The 23,551-nt window shown below is 45.0% G+C and overlaps 1 protein-coding gene across 1 annotated transcript in view; it reads right to left on the bottom strand.

The window, feature by feature from the left end:
• Positions 1–23,551, bottom strand: part of LOC308355342 (contactin-associated protein-like 3) — a gene marked incomplete at its 3' end in the record, with an annotated part of 127,040 nt that overhangs the window by 16,335 nt on the left and 87,154 nt on the right. The window contains exons 12-19 of the mRNA XM_080823518.1: positions 20,516–20,672; positions 14,616–14,743; positions 7,436–7,606; positions 6,091–6,309; positions 3,886–4,125; positions 3,092–3,322; positions 1,742–1,875; positions 852–939 (exon numbers count right to left, since the gene is read on the bottom strand). Of these exons, the coding sequence (XP_080679644.1) occupies positions 852–939; positions 1,742–1,875; positions 3,092–3,322; positions 3,886–4,125; positions 6,091–6,309; positions 7,436–7,606; positions 14,616–14,743; positions 20,516–20,672 (1,368 nt within the window). The remainder of the gene's footprint in view (positions 1–851; positions 940–1,741; positions 1,876–3,091; positions 3,323–3,885; positions 4,126–6,090; positions 6,310–7,435; positions 7,607–14,615; positions 14,744–20,515; positions 20,673–23,551) is intronic.

Here is a 23,551-nt window from a genome sequence, read left to right as displayed (position 1 = left end):
TATGTGTCAGGGATGGAAGAAATGATCAAAGAATCAAGGTACAAATGGCTGAAAAGGTAGTAAAGAGTCCATGAATTATCTCGGTCCGAACACAGCCAGATGAGTGTCACGTACCAGAGCAGAAATTCTACCCAAGACCACAAGAGGATTTCTCCCAAATAACTTTTTATTTCGACAGCACATACAGTTTACAATAGAAACAATCAAAAGGAAAAAATACCTTTCAAACGTTATTTGTATTTCAATCTAATTCTTGGTGACAAGGGGGGAAACAAAGGCAGAGATAATTTGATGCTTGAGTAGTCGGGTTTGCTTTTGCCAGCTCTATGGGGGCGTGGGGGTCTTCAGATCCTGACCTTCCAAGGGTAGCTGGGAGCACTGAACACATCTCAGAGCAGGGCCCGGCCTACCGCCAACACGTACTCACTTGCTCAGAGAAAATGTGAGTCCTTTCTTCTTGTAAATGTAAATCTGTATTTACCATTGGGTGGTTTCTGCATTTGACCCCTGATTAATATACAATTTGTGAACGTGACACCTGCTTTGATTTTGCCTTTCCTCGATTGTTATAAAAATACCAAGTTTCATTCCGCTTGACTGCCAAGCGAGAGGGCACGTGTGCAGACACTTCTCCGGGGTCACCGCGGCTCCCCTAGCAGACAGCCCTCACTGGCGATTACAGGCACACGCGGACAAGAGGGCCGCTTCTACCTTGATTGTCACTTGCTGGGAAACCACGAATGCGACAAGGAGCCTCGTTCAGCCTCATGAACCCTCCCCGAGTTTGCAACCTGACACTTCCGACCCATGTCGGGGTGGGCGTGGGGGACGATGCTCTTTCTGACACTTACCTAAAATTGTCCCCAACATAAGGGATTTGACAGCATTGAATTCTGTCCCTGACGACAGGACGACTTGTCTCCTTGCATTCTGGTTAACCTATTAAATATTCCACGAGAAGCAAACATCAAAATGGCGAGTAATGTTGGTGATAAGAGAATGGGAGTCTGAGGGAGACCAAGGAAAACGGTAAAAACGAGCCATACGTTCGGCTGTCACGAAGGGGAATCGGTTTCATAGCAATTGTTTTAATACCTCGGATTTCACACCACCCCATTGCCTGTTCTTTCCCCTTTATTTGTCTTCATGGTTTAGGGATCTGTCATTGGTACGATCCACAAAGAAATGCAATAAGCTATTTCAAACCTTAAGGCTTTTGCTTATTTCAAACAGAAATTAGTAACACAAACCACAGAAGGTATTACTGGCACAGATTCAATATATAAAGGTTATTCTTCAAAACCCAGTGACAATGAATAATCGAAACATGGAGGCTTTTAAAAAAAGTATTCCCACTTTCAGCAAAATCTTGCTTTTCCCCTTGTGTTAACATTTCTACCGCTTTTGCTCTTTTGTACTCAGATGGAAGTAGGTTCTCATTCTCATCGGAATGTCTCCAGTAATCGCTGGGAGGAACTGGGCAACATTCCCCTATGGAGGAGGACAGCTTGGCATTTTCACGGTCAGATATTACTAAGAACCATGTCAGCCTCTTACTAAACAAACGAATGACTTTGCTGAAGAAAACACTTTGACTACGTTTTCTGTCCCCAGGACTTTCTGGGAAGACGGCTGAACGTGTATCTCTTTTACTAGGATTTATTCTCAATGCCTTGCTGGAGGTCATACACTGAATGCCACAAGTTTGGTTACTCTGGGCTGCTGTGAATCTACCCCTTACCTCTACAGAGACCACCGCCGCTTCTCTGTGAATCGTCACCTGGTGAAGCCGCCCATCGGCAAAGTTTTTAAAACCAAAGTTAAAAACATCAGGTTCTTGGTGCCTGTCCAGCTTATACCTGATCTGCAAACTTCCTAAACAAGACCAAAAAATGACATTTTTACCTAAAATGGAATTTTTTTAAAAATGTCAATACAGGTTCTAAAGCACACTTTGTTTTTATTTATTTCCTATAATTTGACTTTATTGAGCATTTGCTTAAGGACCCCGAGAGTCTCTATTCCTGGAAGAGTGATCATTTATGTGCTATTCCAGGGCCGAATTCAGAATCCGATTACACTATTTTAAAAGTCAAGCCCAAATGGTCTTTTCCCAAGTTCCTTCATTTTCCTTAACAAAAGGAAAAAATTCTAAGTTAAGCATATGGGAACTCGGAGCTAGGCTCGAAGTTAATTATTCATGTGGTATTCATAGTATTAAATGGTAACATCTCAAGCAATATTGCATTAACATTCAGTTTCTATAAGCATCACTTCTTTTAATGTGACTTATTTTAATGCATTTAATGTATTGCTGGCATTTGCATAATGAATTTTTTTTTGCAAGACTAGAATTTTTTTCCTAATGTTTCTGCCATAATCAAGAAACAGAAGAAAGACCAATGATGTGATACAACATCTAAATCTCCTGATGTCCTTCACAGGGATCCCCACAACCCCATAACCCCGTACTGCTTGGGGCAGATCTTCCAGAAAGTAGGTCTCTGCCCTTCCGCTCTCTGAAGCAAGGTTACAGCTTGGTCTAATGCTCCATCTGCAACAGTCTTGGAAAGACTTGGTGGCCATGAGTTGGGAACCTCTCATCCCACGTTTCTTCGTATGTAGATATTGCCATGAATGGCTTCCCACCCACCGATGAGTAAAGAACAATCCTATTCATGTGATGCCTAGGAATAGTGGATTTTAGATAGTTTAATATACTTCTTTACTTTGCTAAGAAGGAGGAGGAAATATTTTCCATGTACAAAGTGAGCTATCTCGTTTCAAAGTGAATTGCAGGACTCATTTATTCACGTACAGAAGGAAAGACTTCCCAGAATAGCAAGAAGCCTCGCGGCACGTGAAATACCTAAAATGATCAAACGTCCACGGGGGAAATGTATCTTAAATGTGATCATGGAAATGTGAGCTTTAGTGATAAACACTTGAGGGTTATCATGAACTAGTGTAACAAGCGTGGCAAGCCACGCAATTGTGTTTCCTTTTCGTAGTTAAACACCCAAAGGGTCCCCCTCCTTGTGGACCTTATTTTCTAATCCAGCCTCCTTGTTCTTGAAGTCTCAGCACTCACCGTTGGGGGCGAGGATCACGGACAGGTACTCCTCGTAGAAGGAGCTCACATAGAGGAGTAAGCTGGGCGTCCCTGTGGTCCGGAAGCTCAGTGTGGCCACTTCTCCAGCCAGCGTCAGACCCTCAGGAAGTAAAGCCGCCAAGGAGCTGGTGTTCTTGCTGGCGGTGCGGTTAGAATGTTCCTGAAAGTTGTAGACAACGGACGAGCCGGTTCCAAAATACGCAGAAGTCTCTGGAATGACACTCATTTTTGTTACATTAATACGAAGTCAAGGCGAGGCTCTTCTCTGCGTGTATTTACACACTATCTCTAACCCTTAGTCTCTCAAGACAGGAAACAAGAATGTCACGCTTTGCTGTCTTTTTTTTTGATTTAGAAATATTTCCGATTAAAAAGATAATCAAGTATGGATAAAAAGATAACTTATCCCCATGTATATTTGCATGACGTCGAACTGAGTAACAGTATTTTATTATGGCCCATAAAATGCTTCATCTCAGAGTTACATAGCATTAAATGCCAAGTGTGAACATATGCTTAGAGCTATTGTCCATCTCAGTGTTGCGTGAATGATGCTGAATCCAACAGAAGTCATCACGAGCTTCTCAAGAACAGAATTATAAATGGACAAATTTGGGAGAGAAACAACTCTCGTTTAGCTGATCACAGAGAACCGCCTTATCCTTTCATAGAGAAAGGGTCAAATGCCAGAAACACAAGGCAAACAGCCAAATGGGGTGCCTCCCTCTCCCCATCCTGCTCCAGGACTTGTCTCCTGCCCAAGGTACACTCACCGCTCTCGCAGAATGGCCCGTCATACGCAGAGAAGGCACAGTCGCAGACGATGCCCCTGGGTCTCTCCCTACATATCCCTCCGTTGTGGCATAGACGTCCGTAGCTACTGCAGTGTCCCGGGCAGCCTGGGTCCACGCCTGGCGTCATCGTGGCCCTTTCTTCCAGGTCCAGGGCCAAGCCGTTCAACCTCAGCGACCGAATGCACCCCAGGAAGCCTCTCTGTCTGGTGGCCGTCCCGCCTACAAGGGAAACAACTACAGCCGTGCCCCGGGTCTCAGTGGTACTTCCACCCCAGGTCCAAATGCGGGCGGACTGATCATGTCAGAAAAGGGACCGGCCGGAAGCTCTACAAACACATGCAATTTTGAAAACCTAGGCTGTTATCACAGACTAAGAATCATCAAACGATATCGAGTAAAACCGCAGACGGAAATATTTTTGAAGTTGAGCTTCGTAAATATTTATTCTAAAAAGTACTTCTTCAAGTTCTATTTAGAAAGATTTGTACATTTTTAAGTCGGTTCCTTCATTAAAAAAAAAAAAAGACCATCTCTCCTTTTTAAAGTTTAAGTGTACAAAAAAAAAAATAAAGTTTAAGTGTACAAACTGTGATGGGCACAATAAAGTTAGATAGTTGAAAATCTTTGCAATATAATATATATTACAAATTCGTAACATGCAAATGTATATACATTGTATGGGGTTAATATGTAATATACATTATCATTTGTAAATGCATTGATCATACATATTTTGTTACATGTTTATTACACACTTGTTATATATAATATAGTATATATATTATATATAATAACAAATTATATCTGTAATACCGTCCTTTCTTAGAAATGCTCCCATTAACAATGCCATGAAAAAGGAATTGAGGAGCGGGCAAAGAAAGAAAGCAGGGTTGACATTAAAACCCAGGCTCGGGGCGCCTGGGTGGCTCAGTGGGTTAAAGCCTCTGCCTTCAGCTCAGGTCATGATCCCAGGATCCTGGGATCGAGCCCCGCATCGGGCTCTCTGCTCAGCGGGGAGCCTCTTCCCTCTCTCTCTGCCTGCCTCTCTGCCTACTTGTGATCTCTCTCTCTCTGTGTCAAATAGATAAATAAGATGTTAAAAAAATAATAATAATACCCAGGCTCAGGCCTGCCTCACTCCAGCCTGCCGGCTCTGAGGTCAGGAGGGTACCAGTCACTGAACACTGAGTAGCTCTCTCTCTCTTTCTATCATGCCTCACATGAGCCTAATCTCCAATCTGGGGGCCTTGGAGTTTTCTGTGTCATGGGTTGTACACACACACACACACACACACACACACACACACACACCCCTCCCTGCATAGCACAGTCCCCAGAAGCTGTAGGTGTCCTCTGGCAAAGCAGACTGCGGGCTAATCTGTGATTTAGATTAGTTCCTAATTGGACCAGCTCCTTATTTACTTGAAAACACATGAGAAATGACCAAGGAAGAGCTACCTCATTGATCTGCTTGCTTTCCAAATTAGAATAGAGTTGTCTGAAAAGTAATGTAGCAAAACTTATCTCTCCCTTTGAGAAAAAGAAAAAAAGTAAGCGAGTACATGAAAAGGAAGACTTCCTCTACCCGGAGCTTTCATCCCTGAAGCACCAGCAGCGAGAGTGGAACCAGACTGGTTCTGAACCCGGTGTCTGTAAGGACTGGGCAGCGGAGGAGGGCGACACCGCCACGTGAGTCCTCCTGCGGTCTGTGTTGGAGGGGACATGGGAGAACTCGGGCACAGTCACACGGCAGATTCCCCGACTGCACTGAGAAGTGAAGCCGGGAGTTCCGGGTGACATTTGCTAACCGTTTTATAAATAGTGTTGATAAGAAGTCACTAAAGCTAACGCAGGTCATCAATACTGTTGAGGTCCAGCCTGGGACCCCACCCACTGGGGACTGGGTTTCTCTTCTATTTCAGTTTCTAGACTACATCTCTCGCTCTCTCTGGACGTCCGTTATGTCATCTGTGACCTGGGAAATCTAGGGAAACCATGATCCCGAACAACGCGCTATGGAAACTGTCTTAGCAACCATCTGTGGAAAGAGAGCCTGACTCTTGCTGGAGCCCTCAGTCCGCGGTGCTGACAGGAGCCGCGTGCACCTGCTGCCGTCAAGGCTGGACGGCTCACGTCTCCTCTGTGTCCACCAGCACGGCCCAGCCGGAGGGCAGCCGCACTCACCCACGAAGAGCTGGCTGTTGAGCTGCAGGCGGGCATGGCCATCCGCGGGCGCGGCTTGCGTCTTGCTGGGGAGCTGGTCCACTTGAAGGGTCGCCTCCTTCACGTTCCTCTCGGCCCTCACGTGGTGCCACCGGTTGTCGTTAAAGGGAGTGGGAGAACGCACTGTGACCTCGCATCGCCCGTTCCCCACATCGAAGGAAAAGGTCACTTCTGCAGGAGCTGCAAACACAGAGAGGAGAGCAGCTCGGTTCATTCCGCAGGGAGGAAATTCAGTCTCGGGAGACAGGAGGGCAGGGGCACGACATGCTCCTTATGAAAGCGGACGGTGACACGGCTGCTGACCAATGTCACTCTGAGCTGGCTAGGAGGGCAACAGAAATGTGTGTCCTGGGGGAAGAAAAACAAAGCCATTTTACCCTATTCCTCCTCAGAGAATGCTCCTCATCTTGCTAAACCTTAAGGACTAGGGATCTTTCCCCACTGGAGGGAAACTGGCCTGTGACCTGCCTTCTTACATATCAGCGAAGTTATTTCAAGGTGGGTGGAATCCTCATGTACTTTATTTAAAAAGCCCTCCGTGAAATTTTGAAGCAAGGAACCGAGCCTTGCATACATGGGTGAACGATGTGGCGAGTCAATTACATGAAATGAATCTGCAATTTAGGGAGTAGTTACCGGACCAGTTTGGTTTAAAAGATCCTTATTGCACACACAGTTAGGGCAGCACAGAATTGGACAGACTGCTGTGTGTTTTGTGAATCACTGTTTTCCTCCCTATTAAAAATAAGGATTTAAAATAATGGAGCTTTAGGTGCTCCTGGGTGGTAAGGTTGGTTAAGCATTCAACTCTTGGTGTGAGCTCAGGTTGTGATCTCAGGGTCACGAGATCAAGCCCTGCACTGGGCTCCATGCTCAGCGTGGAGTCTGTTTAAGACTCTGTCTGCCTCTTCCCCCCTCCCAACCCTGCTCTCTCTCTCTCAAATAAATAAATCTTTTTAAAAAAGGTATTAGAGGGGCGCCTGGGTGGCTCAGTGGGTTAAAGCCTCTGCCTTCGGCTCAGGTCATGATCCCAGGGTCTTGGGATCGAGCCCCATGTCGGGCTCTCTGCTCAGCAAGGAGCCTGCTTCCTCCTCTCTCTCTCTCTGCTTGCTTCTCTGCCTACTTGTGATTTCTGACTGTCGAATGAATAAATAAAATCTTGAAAAAAAAAAGGTATTAGAACTTTAGTATGTACTAAAGGAATACAAGTGATGGAGAAAGCATAGTAGTACTTTGGGAATTAGGTTCCCAGAAGGGTTATTGCTATATACTGAGGCCTGGTGGCTTTGCCCAGGGGGCAACTCACCGTGCAGCTCTAGTCTGATGAAGTCTGTGATCCCCAGGTTCTCCACAAACACCCCAGAAGGTGCTGTCGTCTTAAAAAAGAAAGTCACATCAGCACTGAGTTCTCCATGGAACGTAGGGAAGTGAAGGTATGAGGTCTCGGTGTTGAAGGAAGCAGAATTCCAAAATGAACCTGTTTCCAAAAACAAAAAAAAACAAAAACAAAGTGACAATAGCAAGGAAACAGAATAACAACACATTTCATATTTCTAGCAATTTTTTTTACCATTATTACCATTTTTACCATTATTAAATGCATTCATTATCTATGCAAGCCTTCACTTGGGGGTTCTTCCAAACATACAGCCACAAGGTGAATATCCAGATACTGACTCTTTCAAGGATTAAGATGGACAAGACTGCAACTGAGTGAACAGATAATCACTGGAAATACCCTGCGTTTTTTAGAAGAAGATGTTATTTATAGATTACCATTAAGTCAAATTGACTTTGGGGGGACGTACAGTTAGATGAACTTTAATACATGCGTAGGCTTGTAGAACCACCACCAAAATCAGGACCCAGGACAGCTCCGTCTCCCCCCTCCCTCGGGCTGTTCTCTTACAGTCACACCCTCCTCTGCCCCTAAGCCCTGGCCACTGTGATCTACCGTTGTGCCTTTTCCAAGTGTCATGTAAACGGAGTCACACCGTAGGTGACCTTCTGAGACTGGCTCCTCTCACTCAGCGGAAATCCCTCGAGATGCACTCAGTGTGCCACGACTTATTGCTGCCCTATGGTCCTTCCTCACGTGGATCGGGCCACCATTTCTTTGTCACTGGAGAACGTCGGTGTGGTTTCCAGCTTTGGTCGTTCACAAACAGAGCTGCTCTAAACATGTCTGCCCATCACACGTGTATCTGCAAATAGTTTTCTTTCTTGCTTTCCAACCTGGATGCCCTTCCTTCCTTCCTCAGTGGCCACACTGGCTAGGACGTCCAGTGTGACTGAAGTCACAGAACAGAAGTGGTGAGATTGAATATCCTTATCTCGTGCCCACTCCTGCAGGGAAAGGGTTCAGTTTTTCACCAGTAACTATGATGCCAGCTGTTTTGTATATAGACAACCTTTATTAGGATCAAGAAGTTCCCTGTTATTCATAGTTTGCTAAGAATTTTACTGTGAGTGGTATCTGATATGAATGTATGATGTTAATTCATGATATAATCATAGTAATTCAAATGATCATGTTCATATCAATTGATGCAAAAAAAGCATCTGGTGTGATTGTTCTTCTTTAAACTGTTAATATGGTAGGTGACATTGATTGATTTGCAAATATGGTCAACCCTTGAACAACAAGGGGGTTGGGGCACTGACCTTTGCACAGTTGGACATTCACATGTAACTTTGGACCCTCCAAAAATGTACCTACTAATAGCCTACTGGACAGGTTGACTGGACACCTTACCAAGAAGCATCAACATTTGATTAACACACACTTTGCATGTTATAGTATTATATACTGTATTCTTACAATACAGTGAGCTGGTGAAAACAAAATATTATTAAGTAAATCACAAGGAAGAGAAAATACATGTACAGGATGGTACTGTATTTTTTGAAAAAAATCTGCACATAAGTGGACTTGCCCAGGTCAGACCCATGTTGTTCCAGGGTCAGCTGCACTGAGTTAGCCTTGTGTCCTGGCGTAAATGCCAGCTGGCGATGGTGTATTATTCTTTAAATGTTCCTGGATTTTTTTGCTAATGTAGTTGAGGATTTTTGTATTTGTGTCTGTGATGATGTTGTCCGTAGTTATCTCTGTCTTAATTTTTTTTTTTTTTTGCATTTTCTTTTTCTAGTTTGGGTACTGGGGCAATGTTGGGCCCGCATAAAATGTTGGAAAGAATTTCCTCTGCTATTTGCTGAAAGAGATTGTGTAAACATGGTGTTATTTCTTCTTTGGTGGAACTCACCAATGAAGTCATCTCCGACTGGATTCAATTCCATCAATACCTCTAGGTCTCTACTAGTTGTTCAATTTATCTTGAGTGAGTTTTAGTAGTTAGTGGTTCTCAAGGAATTAGTCTGTTTTATCTACGTTGGAGAACTGACATGTGTAGAGTTGTTTGTGGTATGCCGTTATTATCCTATTGATGTCTGTAGGGTCTGTAGTGATACTCCAGCTTTCATGCCTCATATTGGTAATATTTCTCTTCTCTCTCTCTAACAGTTTTGCTAGAGATTTATCTATTTTATTGTTCTTCTATAAATATTTTGTTTTTATAGATCTCTGCCTTTAATTGATTTCTCTTATCTTTATTATTTCCTTCCTTCTGCTATTTTGAATTATTTTTTCTTCCTTTTCTAATTTCTTATGGTAAAAGCTTAAATCATTGAGTTGAGACCTTTTTCTTTCATAATACAAGCATTTAATACTATTACTATCTCTCCAAGCACTGACATAACTGCCTCCCACCATTTTTGATATGTTGTATTTTCCTTTTCATTCAGATCAATATATTTTATAATGTCTACTATTGAGACCTCCTTGACTCATTTAATATTTAGCAGTTTGGTGTTTAATTTCTAAGTGTTTGAAGACTTTCTCACTCTCTTTGTTCTTTGTTTCTAGTTTAATTCATTTATGTCAGGGGATGTATTTTTGTGTGATTTATCTGATATGTGCTCAAGTTTGTTTTGTGACACAGAATATGGTGTATCCATGTGCATTTTAAAAGAATGTGTATTTTACTGTTGGTAGGGTGTTCCATAAATGTCAATTAAATTCTGTTGCTTTGTGGTGACATTCAAGTTTTATGTACACTTTGCTTGTTTCCCCCCCATTAGTTCCAAAGATTAATGAGAGAGGAGTACTGGAATCTCTAATTATAATTATGATTTTGCCTACTTCCCCTTTCCATCCTGTCAGTTGTTGCTTTATGTATTTTGAAGCTCATTAGGATTCTTATGTCTTCTTAATCACTTTTTGTATCTGTTAATTTTCTATGCTTTCAAGCAAAAACTTTAATACAGAAACCCCAGCTTTCTTTCAATTAGTGTTTGTATAGTATATCTTTCCCTGCCCCTCTTTTTAAACTTATGATATCATTATATTTGAAGTGAGTTTCTTGTACAAAGTACATAGTGGAGTCATTACCATCTGTCCTTTAACTGGTTTGTTTAGACCATTCATATTAAATATAACTGTTGACAAGTTTAATTTAGTTTTATCATTTTATTATTTTTTCCTGTTATTTTTTCCTTATGCTTTTTTGTTCTTTTCTGTCTCCTTTGGGGTTAAACATTTTTTAGTTTTCTATTTTTGTTTGTCTATAGCATTTCCTTCATTGGTTATTTTAGGAGTGACAATATATACACTTACCTTTTCAGAGTCTGCTCAGAATCTACATTTTAACTACTTGGACTCATATGTCAAAACCTGGCCAACAATTCTGTCAGTTTACCGAGTGCCCTTTATTTATTGCTGCCAAATGTATTCCATCTGTACAAATGTATTCCATCTGTACAAATTAAGAGCTTTATGAAATAATATTGTATTTTTAATACAACCACAAGTATATTTAAAGTAACTCAACAGGACAATAGTCTATTATATATACCCTGATAGTTACCATTTCTCAAGCTGATTTTTTACCCCCGAGGTCCCAAATTTCCTTCTGGTATCATTTCCCTTCTGTCTGAATCTTCCCTTAGAAAGTCTTTTAAAGTATTTCCTGGTAAGGAATGCTTTTAGCTTTCCTTCGTCTGAGAATTTATTTATCTTCATCCCTGAAGGAGGTTTTTGCTGAATATGGAATTCCAGACTGACAATTCTTTACTTTTAGCCCTTGAGAAATGTTTTACCACTTCCTTCCCAGCTTCCATATTTCTAATGAGAAAGTCACGGCCATATGAGTAGGAGTTCACCTGCAGATAATACATCACTCCTCTCTGGTTGGTCTCAAAACATTCTCCATTGCCTTCGTTTCCAGCAGTTTGATAATGATGTGTCTGGAGGTGAATTTGAGTTTATCCTGTTTCAAGTTCATTCAACTTCTCAAGTCTGTTTTTTACCAAACTTGGACAATTTTCAGCCTTTTATTTTTTTTTTCAATTTTTTTTTTCAGCACCACACTGTTCTGTCTGCTTCTGGATGTTCAATTACATGAATGTTAGATCCTTTGTTGTTGATTCAGAGTTCCTTGAGGCTCTGTTCATTTTTAGATTTTTTCTTTCTTTTGATCAGATGAGTCATTCCCATCATTAAGGCCACTGACTGTCTCATCTCAGATCCACTATTTGGTCCACCCAGGACATCTTTTATTTCAGTTTCATATTTTTCAGCTCTAAAGTTTTCATTTAGCTCTTTGGATATCCTATTTCTTTGGTGAAATGTTCTTTTTCTATTTGCTACAAAAGTGTTTATGATCACTTGTTAGAGTTCTTATGTAATAGCTGTTTTAAACTCTATCAATTCATTCTAACCACTGTGTCACAATTGCATTAGTATCTGTTGACTACAATTTCCTAAGCCAGCTTTGATTTTTCTGATTCTTTGTGCTAAGTAATTTTGGATGACTTCCTAGATATTTTAAATATTATATTAATAAATTCTGGGCTTTGTTTAAATGTTGTGGAGCATGTTGATTACATATATTTATATATATGAATATACATGTATATATACATATATACACATATATACATATATACAAATTTTATTTTTTGTTTTTAATTTATTTAGGTTTTTTTGCAGGCACTTGGCCTAATTAGGATCTGGCCACACATTGCAACCTGCCTTCTGTGGGCTGTCTCTAATGGCAGTCCAGTTTCCAAGGCCTTTGCAGCACGACTCAGCTCTGCCTCACTTGTGCACAACCCAGCGGCCAGCCTGGGTCTTGGGTGGTCCACTCTCCATTCAGTTCTCAACTTCTTGGGTCTACAGTTAGGACCGGATCCATGCATGTGTGGCTCCAAGGTGAGCCTCGGATTTCATGAACAACATATAGTATGCTTTCCTGAATGGCTTCCTCCCTCTGCTCTTCTAGGTACTTTCTGGTCCCCTGGTCTCCCTTGTCAGTCACGGAACTGGAAAACAGGCTCTACTGAGACTGCTCTGTAACGCTCTCCTGTGCAACTCTACCTGGTCCATTGCCAAGCGATGGGTGAGTGGAGGAAGAAAACAAAAATAAGAGGAGTCTCCCCACCATCTCTGAGCCACAGCTGCCCCACGCAGAGCAAAGGTCCCCTTCTGAAGTCCTGGCTCTTGTGTGTTCCCTGGGCAGCTTCTGCTGCTATCGTCATGGGTCTGCCTGGATAGAAAAAGAGGGAAATGGGATTCCTGCATTCCTTGAGAGTTAGAAACTTTCTGTTCTGGCCTCTAGCCAGGGCTCAAGGGCTTCTCCTGGAACCTCTCTGTCTGTGACCCAGTGCCCACGTCTGGGTTGACCGACAGATACAGGAGGGAAAAGTAAATGATGCCTTCTGGTTTCTCCTCCTTGCCGCTGCTGGCTTCCCAGAGCCCTGAGATAACTGTTTCAGGCGTTCTGCCCAGGTTTCATGGGGGACTCGTGGGAGAGATGGGGTGGGCGTGCTTAATTCGTCCTATCTGGACACAGAGTGTGGTCTGCAGTCTAAGGTCATGAGTGGGAAGAACAATTCTTCGTACTATCATCCGTCAAGGCATGTTCGTATGTTCCGTACACTGTGACTATCCACCTCTCAATATTTTTGTCATCTGACGTAGGAAACGTTCTTTTTCTCAATGGCAAGACTCAGAAGTGCCAGGACTTCTCCACATGGCAGCATCTCCTATGCAGCCCCGGGAAGGGCTGGCCACCGCAGCCTTGGTAGACGTTGAATTCTGGCCTCTGCTCTGACACGAGTGCCACTGGAGAGTCTGGGCCAGAGGACTGACGTGCCCTGACCTTTCCCTCTGGCCGTTCTGTGGCGTCTCCGCTAAGTGGGCAGAAGCAGCTGCAAGCAGGCCAGTCAAGCCACTGGGAGGGGGCGCTGGATCCAGTTTTGAAGTTCAAAGTGATGCGATTTGTATTTGTGGATGAGTCCGATGTGTGTTAAGAGAGGAAAGAAGTTATGAGTGGCTGTTACGTTTTCCGTCTAAGCGAAAGGAAGCAGGGAGTTGCCATGCCCTGAGTTGGGGAAGGTTGTCGTGGAAACACTTTTCATCCTTCTTTTGGACAAACTGTTCTGAAATGCCTATCGAGGCAGAGAGGTACAGCCTAAGCAGCTGGATGGCAGAGGTGGGAGTGCAGGGAGACGGCCTGGGGTATAAAGATGGCAGAATCATTGACCTCAATGTGGGATTTAAAGCCACGAGCCTGTTGGGAACAGCTCAGCACTGGCGAGCAGAGAGACGGAGGGCTGAGGACGCGGGCAGGGGGCACAACAACAGGATAATGCCACTGGCGCGGGGAAGGAAGGAGGGAAAACCCAGACTTTTGTGGGTAAGCGGGCCGCTGAACAAAGACGTGAATCAGAGTGAGTGAGGACAGGAGGCCAAGGTCAGGTCCGACGCCGCCTGAGAGCAGAGGGCAGGTTTAGCCAGGTTGGGGCCTCACTGATGCCTGGAAAAGGCAGTTTGTAGGGGGTGATGGAGGAGACGGCCGGAAGGGGACACATTCAAGAGGGATCAGAAGGAAGTAAATTAAAGGTAGAGTGGATCCACTTTATTTCAGTTAGTTTGGGAGAGGGAAGTCTTCGGAGAAATCCACATGCCGTGGGAGGGGTGAGGACAGTTAGGACCACTGAGGTTCGCAAACTGTCAGGGGTGACGACGAACAGGCACGTGATGGCTTCCGTCACCTCGTTTCTCAGTATCTTACCAGTTTTAGGCATCTCAGCGCTCAGCCAATACTTACTTACTCCAATTAATTAATTATTAAATCACTAGATCTTGCTGACTGGGTGATCAGTGTTTCAGATCATCCCACCAACCTTCACAGCACTAGTCCGACTCAAATACTACACAGAGGACACACACTCCGAAGATAATACATATTCCTCATTTTTCTCTCAAGCACAATGCCTATGTACACTTCTTTTGTGTTAACACATTCCTAATGAGGTGCAGAGTATTAGCATCGACAGTGTTTTCACGGACTCAGGCAGCTACCTGTCTCCTAAGACACTGACGTGCATGTCCAGGGGTCAAAACAGTTCCTCTTGCCTCTACTTACTGTCCCCCGAGCAGAGCAGAGGCCCCAGCGCATAAGCCGCTTCTGACTGTGGTCGGCCCGTGTCTCTCATCGCAACCTGAGTGACTGGCAGGTGCTCCTTATGGGAAAGGACTACTGTGTCGCGGGTCCTACAAAACAAATACGACCACCTTAGCGTTATTCTGAACGATATCCAGAGAAGGAGCAAATAGTCTATTACTGTAGCACAAGACGTGATAAGCTAAATTTGCAAATACGTAACAATAAGGAAATCAAAGGGCTCATCTGAACTCTGACACAGTAACCTACTTAATAAGGTCTCTGAGGATCAGAGATCCTTGTTCCTCTGCATGACCACAGAGATAACAGCGGGCAGGGCTGACGTCATCACCGTCACTGCGAGCACGACATTGTATTTCCCTGCAATGAAGCAGTTTGGTGCCCTTTCCCATCTAGCTGCCTTGTGAGATTTAAATGCAAAACTTACACATGCAAGATCTGCCTGGCTTCATTAAAAAAAACAAAACCAAACCACCCAACTGAATAGATTTAGGTTTTCAATTCCCAGATTTTTCTTTTTTAACTCAATTTTCTAAAATTCCTATCTTGGTTACTAAGCATTTCCTTATGTATTGTTGCCATCCATTAAAAAAGAAAGAAAGAAAGAAGGAGGAGGTTGATTCAAACCAAACTGAAGGTATGATACAATGTGCTCTTAAAATTAATACATGGGGTAGTGCGTGGGAAGTGCTCGTCGTGACTGTCACTATCCGTTCATTCGGCCACATTTGGTGCACAGCGACTCCTTGCCAGGTCCTGCGTGTCAGGGGCGTGGGCATAAAAAGCACCATCAGTGTCCCCAAGGAATCTAGTGGATATTATAAACAATTGCGAAAATATAATTGTAATACAATAAAATCATGTAAGTGAATATTTAGGACTGAATATCTATGGTTCCAATGTAACAAACACCAGACTCGAGCCAGGGGTCCTGGGAGGAAGCTGTGCCACCAGCCACCCCTCTGGGCGAAGAAAGGAGATTCTTCCGCACCTGTGAGCTGCTCATGTTCTTACGTCCTGCTTCAATTACGTATGTGCTTTGGGTTTAGAACAGAAAATAGTTTGTCTAATGTATCCTTCAGGTGCCCTGCATCTGTGTAGAGCCTAGGAAGTTTCAGTTTCGGACGGTTAGAAAGCCCCACTCGCTCCGATGTACACAAACGGAAGCCTCGGAAACTGACGTTTTTGCAAGTCAAAACAACCAGCAATTTCGAATGGTTCAGCCCAATCGCTTTGCTTCAAAAAGGCCCTGCATCACTTAATAGTTAATCATTCCAATTCTGTTGAGGCATCAAAAATATTCTTTCGAGGTAGGAAGTTTCAAATTATTAGCATTTTTATTTTGCTTTAAAAATGTAACAAAGGGACTGCTGGAGCAAATTGGCGAGATATCAAAAATTTGGACTAATATCTTGAAGGTTCTGAAACGATTTTTTTGGAATCAGAAGGCTTCCAAAAATCAGATGGAACAAAACCCCAGGGCTTTATCTGGGTAAGGCCCTGCGATTTCTGTGCTTGGAAGCACACAGGCAGGTCGTCCCAAACACGGAACACCTGGCTTTGTTGGGACCGGGACAGGCGGTCGGTCACAAGCCAGAGGGTGGCATGGATTGCGGGGGGAGTCAGTCTGAAAAAACCCTTGTTATAAACGTGGGGCTAACACAGCAAAATTCATTCCTGGTGTTAAGTATCAGGAAATGTTACAAATAAGCATTTTCATTCCTGTCATTGCTATTTTGGTAGAGCATCTAGAGGGAACATGCAAGGGCATTAGTTATTCATTGAGTAACTGAATTTTAAAGAACCATTTAAAAGCTACATGTATAATGTAGTGAGAAGCTACACTTTAATTGTTTTTAGCAATGACAAAGCACAGAGAGCCCTGCAAAAAAACCTAAGGAAAATCATAATGGGTAATTGTGTGTGTTAAGGCAGATATCATAGTAAGTTCTTTTTTCATTCTGTTGCTTGCAAAATAGATTCCTGAACCTGAGGAAATTTTAAACAACTCAGAACTGAGAATTCTCTCTCAGCACAGGTCATTCCCACATGTCCACGCTTCATGTAGGACGAGATTCACTGCCAGGGTCCCCAGACTCATTTGAAATCGCCGAGATAGTTCTATCTCAGGTTTTTTCTTGCCTCCCCATGTTTCTCTCTTTTCCCCGAAGGTTGGGAGTGTTGCTCTCTGGGCATGACGATGCTCACGACAGGTTTCGCGCCCGCAGTGACGGGACTGCCAAGGCCCCTTCCTCTCGGTCTTCAGTTCCCAGCGCTCCAGGGACGCTTCTTCCGCTGGCTGTTTCGCAGAACACTTTTTCGCAGGTGCAACACAGCCACCGCGACCCCTGCGTTCTGGGAAAGGCCGCAGGGAACAAACACCGGGTCGGCTTTCACGTTTCCTAATTGGTCCGGAGAAAGCGAGACTGGGGACCACGGAACCATCGCCGCCCAGAGCTCCCTGTTTTGAAAGCTCCCGGGCTCGCTCTCGGGCTGTGCTGTTCCCTTCGCTCATCCCGTCGGCAAATGTGCTCGGTTCAGAGCCTGCGGTCCCCTGACACTCCAGGTCCTGGAGGGCCAGTCTCCTGTCCTTGCTCCCACCTTCAGGACCGCCATTGACCACTGCTTTCCCACGCACATCTTCCCAGTGCCTCGCCGTCCCAAGTGGATCAAGAAAATACTGATTTTTCCCACTCATGGCAGTCATGTGATAGCTCCATTTAGATACATCTTCTCATAATCTCATAATAAAACATAAAAGTTCTGCATATTTCTGTTATCTTTATTCCAGGGTCTACAGTCTTCATGCTGATTTTGCAAGTAGTTTTCATGATATTTTCTTACAGTAACAAGCTCTTTGTAGGAATTCAGTTATTCTAAGATTCAGCGGGTAGCCCTACTAAATTCTCATCAATTTCAATAATATTTCTGTCTATCCTCTTGGGTTTTCCTGTAGGCAACCATATTTCCTATGAAAAATGTCATCTTCATTTCCTTGTTTCTAATCATTTGTGGCTTTGAAATGCCGCCTATACTTTCATCCATCTGCTTTTCATTTCTAACCTCGGTGTCCTGTAATCAGAGAAATTGTCTGTACCATAACAACTACTGTAAAATTTTGGGGGTTTTGCTTTATGAAACATTAAGAAAATCATTTTGCAAAAATGTGCCATGTGCACTTGAGAAAATTATATATTCTGTAATTTTCAGGGCCTACCAAATCAAGCCGTTGATTTCATATAAAAATATTCCATATCCTTAATAATTGTCATCCGCATGATTTACCAGTTGCTAACAGATGTATGTCTAAACCTCTCCTTACAATGGTTGATTTGTATATTCCTTCTTTCAGTTCAGGCATTTATTTTCTATATACATTTTGAGTCATTTTTGTTAGAAACATAGGAGTTTAAGATTATTAGGGGTTTTTTGGTGAAATGAAAAAGCATCATGATATGGTGATACTAATCGTTCTATATTAAGATATCAAAATTTTGGGGCACCTGGGCGGCTCAGATGGTTAAACATCTGACTTTGGCTCAGGTCATGCATGATTTCAGGGTCCTCTGATGAGCCCCAAGTCGCTGGGCTCTCCACTCAGCAGGGAGTCTGCCTCTCCCTCTGCCCTTCCCCCCACTTATGGGCATAGGCACCCTTTCTTCCTGTCAAATACATAAAATCTTATAAAAAAAAAAGGCTTTTAAACTTAAATTACTTCTTTGCACATTTGCTTGGTAAGTTGTTTTAGGATTTTTCTTTCAACATTTCTAGGTGTACAAACAAGATGTACTTATTTTTAATTCAAAATGACCTATCTTCATTTAAATGGCTATTTTTGTCACATTTATTGTGCCTCATTACTCATATTATGTTATTTTGTTGCTCGTTGTTTCCTCTTCCTTTGTAACTTTTATTTCCTACCTTCTTTTGAATTGACTGTTCTTAAAATCCCGTTTTTCCTTCCTTCCCTCTTTGGACTTGAGTTTTACACCGTTTCTATCCTTCAGTCCTTACACTTGAAATCTTAATGCGCTATGAGCCGTTTAGTGCCGACAAACTTCCACAGAACAAGTTTCTAAGTTCAATCATGTTCTTATTTCTAACCCTGGCTGCAGTCCTCTGTCGATCACAATCATTTTGTTTCCTGGACAGAACCGCTCCCTCCTGTTTCCGTAGGGTACATGCCTGACACATGACCGGTGTCCCGTATTTGCCTCTTGTGTTTCTGTTACCCTCTGAGTTTACACATTTCTTTCCTCGATGTTTCTTCTAGCGTCCGGGACTCTCCTTACCAGATCACCCACTTTCATTTTAAAAACCATTCTTGAAACTTCGTCTTCTGGAGTCGGCTGGTGGTGTATTTCTTCTGTGTCTGTCTGTCTGTCTGGGTGTCCCTGTATCTTGGCTGGGGACACACTTGGAACCGCACAGTTACGGTACTTAATGCTACACGGCGAGGGGAGTGCCGGCGCCTGCAGGCTTTGCTGGGTCCACAGAGGGGGTCTTGTCTGGCTCCGACAGTCCTTGCTTTGACACCTTCTGGTCACCTCCACTCCCTTTCACATTTTCTTTAATCTTCCTTGATTTCGGCATGATGCTTCTACAGGTGGATTTACTCTTATTTATCCTGCCTGGTATCCTAGTATTTTTTCAAGTCTGGCCACTTCTTGGCTATTTTGGCCCTTAATTATCACCAGTCTCCCCTGTTGAAACTTGACTCCGACCCTAGTTCTCCCCTCCCTGTCCCCGCTTTCCTTCCTCCCACGTCTGTCTCTCTGGGCTAGAATCCCTGCCACTCATCTACACGCATTTTCCGTTTCACCAGTGTTCTGATCCCACATGTCCAGTATCTGATCTGACAAGTCTTAAATTTCAGTGAGAATATTTTCGTTTCTAAACCTTCACTCAGTTCTTTTGTAAGTCGCGATCACCTTTGTCAATAGTACCTGGTTGCTTTCTCAATCAGTCCCAGACCTTGTTTTTCCAACAGCTCACGCGTTTATTTTATCTGATGTTCTTAAGGTATCCGTGATCTGGGATTTTTAGGCATCCGTTTACTCCACGGTTTCTTCCGCCTCCCACTTCTGTCCCCTGGGGCTGCATAGCCCTGATTGTGAGCTCATGTTTGGTGGCATTTTTATCTGTGGGAATCCTCGGAGAGGGCAGGCCTCTAGCAAGAATGTCACAGACTTCCACGATGAGCCATCGGTACTGCTGACCTGTGGCCACACTAACTTAATCCAAGGACCATGTAAATTTGAACTCCGGATCTGTGTGAGGGCAGGTCTGTGGACGTGTGTTTTCAGGGAGTTATTTCTTGCTACCTGGGGGGTTAGCTGGAAGGTCGGTCCCTTTCCACCTTCTCTCTGGGTTTAGAAGCCTTCTGAGACCTCCAGCAACAGGGCAAGGTTTGTGTCCCATAATCCCCTTTTATGCACCCTAGACCCTGTTTGATTTCCCCTATGAGGCCATTTAAAAATGCAGCTGGCAGCGAGGGAGGTGATCAAGCTTGCCAGGGCCGGCCACGGGGCCGTCATCGTATCTATCGGGTTAAACTTAACCGTAGGAACTCTGATAATGGTACTTTCAGTGAATGGGAAACATTAATCTGGTATTCCTATCTTGTCTTATTAGGAAAAAAATAAAATGGACATGATTAGTTACTCACAGGTAAACAGAAATAGCTACCTTAACGCCTCCATCCTCAGACTAATTACACTGTACACATCAAAGCTTACACCTCGAACTGGCTGGGGAATACTTTAATCTGTTCTCTTTATACAACTGTCTTGTCTGCCTAACTTACACAGTTTAAGCAACACGAAATTACAGTTCGCACAGGGAAATTATATGGAAATCACCATTCATCCCGGGCAGCGTCACAGTTGCAGTGACGTTGAGAATCAAGGCAGTTCCCCTGTAATCCACAAGCACACTTTTGAGCACCAGGCAGAGAACCTCCCCAGTAAGTGTGTGTTTCATTGGTTCTTCCAACCCACCAGCTCACGGGGGTTCCATCTGAAAGACAAGTATGAGAAAGGTGACACCTACTTTGCCCCCCACTGCCTGCCTCCCCAGCATAGTCCTTTACTCCCCTCTGTCTAAAACACAGATGAGCAGAGGTTAACTCCACAGCAGGGTCCTTTCAAGGAGGACTTCCAAAGGTTTAAGAAACATTTCCACGTCTAGATGTACGTTCTCACCATATGTTTTACTTTTATTAGAAAACGAGCAAGTCGTCCCTAACTCATTCAGGCATGAAATCTACACATTTCTCTTGAGGACTCCAATGACATCATTTATTTGGACAAAACATTGAAAGAACTGTCATTTTTAAAAAAAGGAATGAATGAAAACCAGAGTAATTTGTACACTGCATCCAAAAGCTGTTCGAGAGCCTAAAATGCCATTGGAAGATGTAATACGGGACAAAATATGGATTTCTTATCTGTTGGACGAAAACACCAGTACTCTCCCATCATGTCTTCCGAGTCTGCTGGAGGAACGAGCTTCTTGTACTGACACGTTGGCTTTGTGTCTGGAAACCACAGACACGGCCTGACAAGCCTCCCTCGTGCCCGAGGCGGATCCTGGGCTCTGGACCACTGAGGCCAGTCTAGCTCAACGCTCAAATGCTCCAACAGGGCCAGAGGCCCCCTCAGCTCTGCTGGGCTGTGTCCTCTGCTGAGGCCCCAGGACAGACGTGCAGGGTGAGGGTGACAGGGAAGGAGGGCCCTCGGGAGGGTGGAGGGGAGCAGTGCCTCATACACAGAGAGAGTCAGAGCAGGAGAAACGGAAGTGACCTCCATCAGCCGCCTGCGAAGACGCCTGTCCGTTTCAGCGAGCTCCCTCCCTCAGACCCTCAGGTTGTCCCCACCCGGCCCCCACCGGGAACCCGGAACACGTCCCACCTTCTCCCTAACTTACAGCCGCCACCGCTCGTTATGGTCCCCTGTGCGACGAGCCTTCACCTGCTGCCCACAGCCTCCCAGCGGGCGCACACGGGCCGCACTCATGACCGCCCACCGCAGGCCCGCTGGGTGAGATGTGCGCCAAGGAATCAATGTCGGCAACGTTTGTTTTTTCCCCTCAGTGTGTTGAAAACTCATCTGTAGGGGGTGGAAGATCTTTTCCACTCAACAGACACTTTTTAAAACACCATTTTAAACACGGGATTATTCAACATCCCTTCCACAGACGGAGGAGCAAAGACATCGTTGCCCACGGATGTTTGCTCACACCCGATTCTCTCATTTCCTCTATCAAGCAAGAACCAGCCAGTGTTGTTCAAGGTACAGAATGCTTTGGGCTCCATTCAAGCTTTCTTGGAGCAACCCAGAGAACGTGCAGAAGGATCATTAAGAACAGCGCAAAGAGGAAGAAGAGGCTGAAGGGAAGGGAACAGGGCTCCCCCCACCTCCGGCACCTGAGCCCCTGGCTGGCTGTGCTCCGCTCCGGCCACAAGGGCCATCCTCAGGGACCTTCACGCCCACGGCACGGAGACCGAACAGTCTCCTGGAGTCAGCACTTGCCGCCCTTGAGCTCCCTCTTAGGCCCCCCAGAACCGCAGCCCCCGACACCTGCAGCATAGAGACCTACCAGCCGCTGCAGGCAAAGGCCGCGGGACCCTAACAAGAGCTGAGGCCCACGGCTCCCCAGCAGCCCTCCCGGAAAACCACAGGAGCCAGGCCCCCGCCTTCTCTCCTCTCACGATAAACCCCGGTGAGCTGGTAACAACTGAGGATTTGAACACAGGGGAATTCTTGGGGGGAAAACTCGATTCTGACTGACATTCCCATTCCCAGTCCGCTCCATGACACTCTTAAGCTCCCAGCAGCTGCCTAGGGTGGTTTCCCACCATATAACCTTCCACTGCGGGCTCGGGGAAGGCTCCTTGCGCCCATTCGTGTCCGTGGATGACACATCGTGAAGCAGTGCAACCCTTTTAAGTGTCAGGCGACAGTGTTTAGGCCTCGCCTGCACCGTAATGAAGGGCCGCTGGGCTCACGGGCTGGACTGCGCCCGTCTGAACGAGGTTTGTGCGAGTTCTCCAGCAGCAGCCCACGGAAGGGCAGCCTCCAGCCTGTGTAGTTAACAAGTCCCTCATTCCGTCTCCACCCCAACCCCAGTTAAAGCCTCGGTTTGGTGGCGGCCGTGGCTGCGTTATTTACTGCTGTGGGAGGGAGCACAGCCGAGGAATCACTTGCGAATCAGGTAGGGAGAGGCCCGCCCTCCGTGTGGGGATTCTTTACTGACCTGGGCCGCGTGTCCAGGCTGTGGCACAGACCACACGCCAGCGCGCAGAGTTTGCTCCCAGATTCAAGGGGGTTTGCTTGCCGGCCCTGCTAGCGGCTGGCGTCTACACCGCTCTGCTTCGCCTCTTTCCCTGCTCCAGCAGCCCAACCCGCCCTGAGTTCCTCCCACGGGGGCTGCTTCCTTCATCCTGGGAGCAAGCCAGTTTAGCTGGCTCATCTGTTTGGCAGGAACCCAGTCACAAGGAGCACTAATCCCCCAGGACTAACCACACATTCCACACGCTGGACCGAGGCCAAGGAACAGCGTTTGCTTCACGCGTTTCATCGACGTTGTGCAGTTCGGTCCCGGCGAGGTCAGTGTCTGAGCACGAAAGTCTTGGGGAGAGGAACCCCCGGGCTGCTGAGCGGCAGGCTCGGACCCTGAGCTCAGAGGACCCTGACTACCGTTCTGACAAAATGAGGCATTTCAAAGGAAGAACATATGAAACCAAAAATATAATTTTCAAGAATAGAAGTGCTATGAAAAGCCACTAGCCGGGGTGCTGCGTGAGAGGAGCCGCGTGACACCGACACGGCTCCCTATTAATGATGACCGAGAGACTAATCACACTCAGCCCGTGATGAAGAATCTCTCAGGATAAT

Source organism: Martes martes (assembly GCF_963455335.1).
Source record: "Martes martes genome assembly, chromosome: 14".
Classification (NCBI taxonomy): domain Eukaryota; kingdom Metazoa; phylum Chordata; class Mammalia; order Carnivora; family Mustelidae; genus Martes; species Martes martes.
This window is presented reverse-complemented; position numbering and strand designations above follow the sequence as displayed.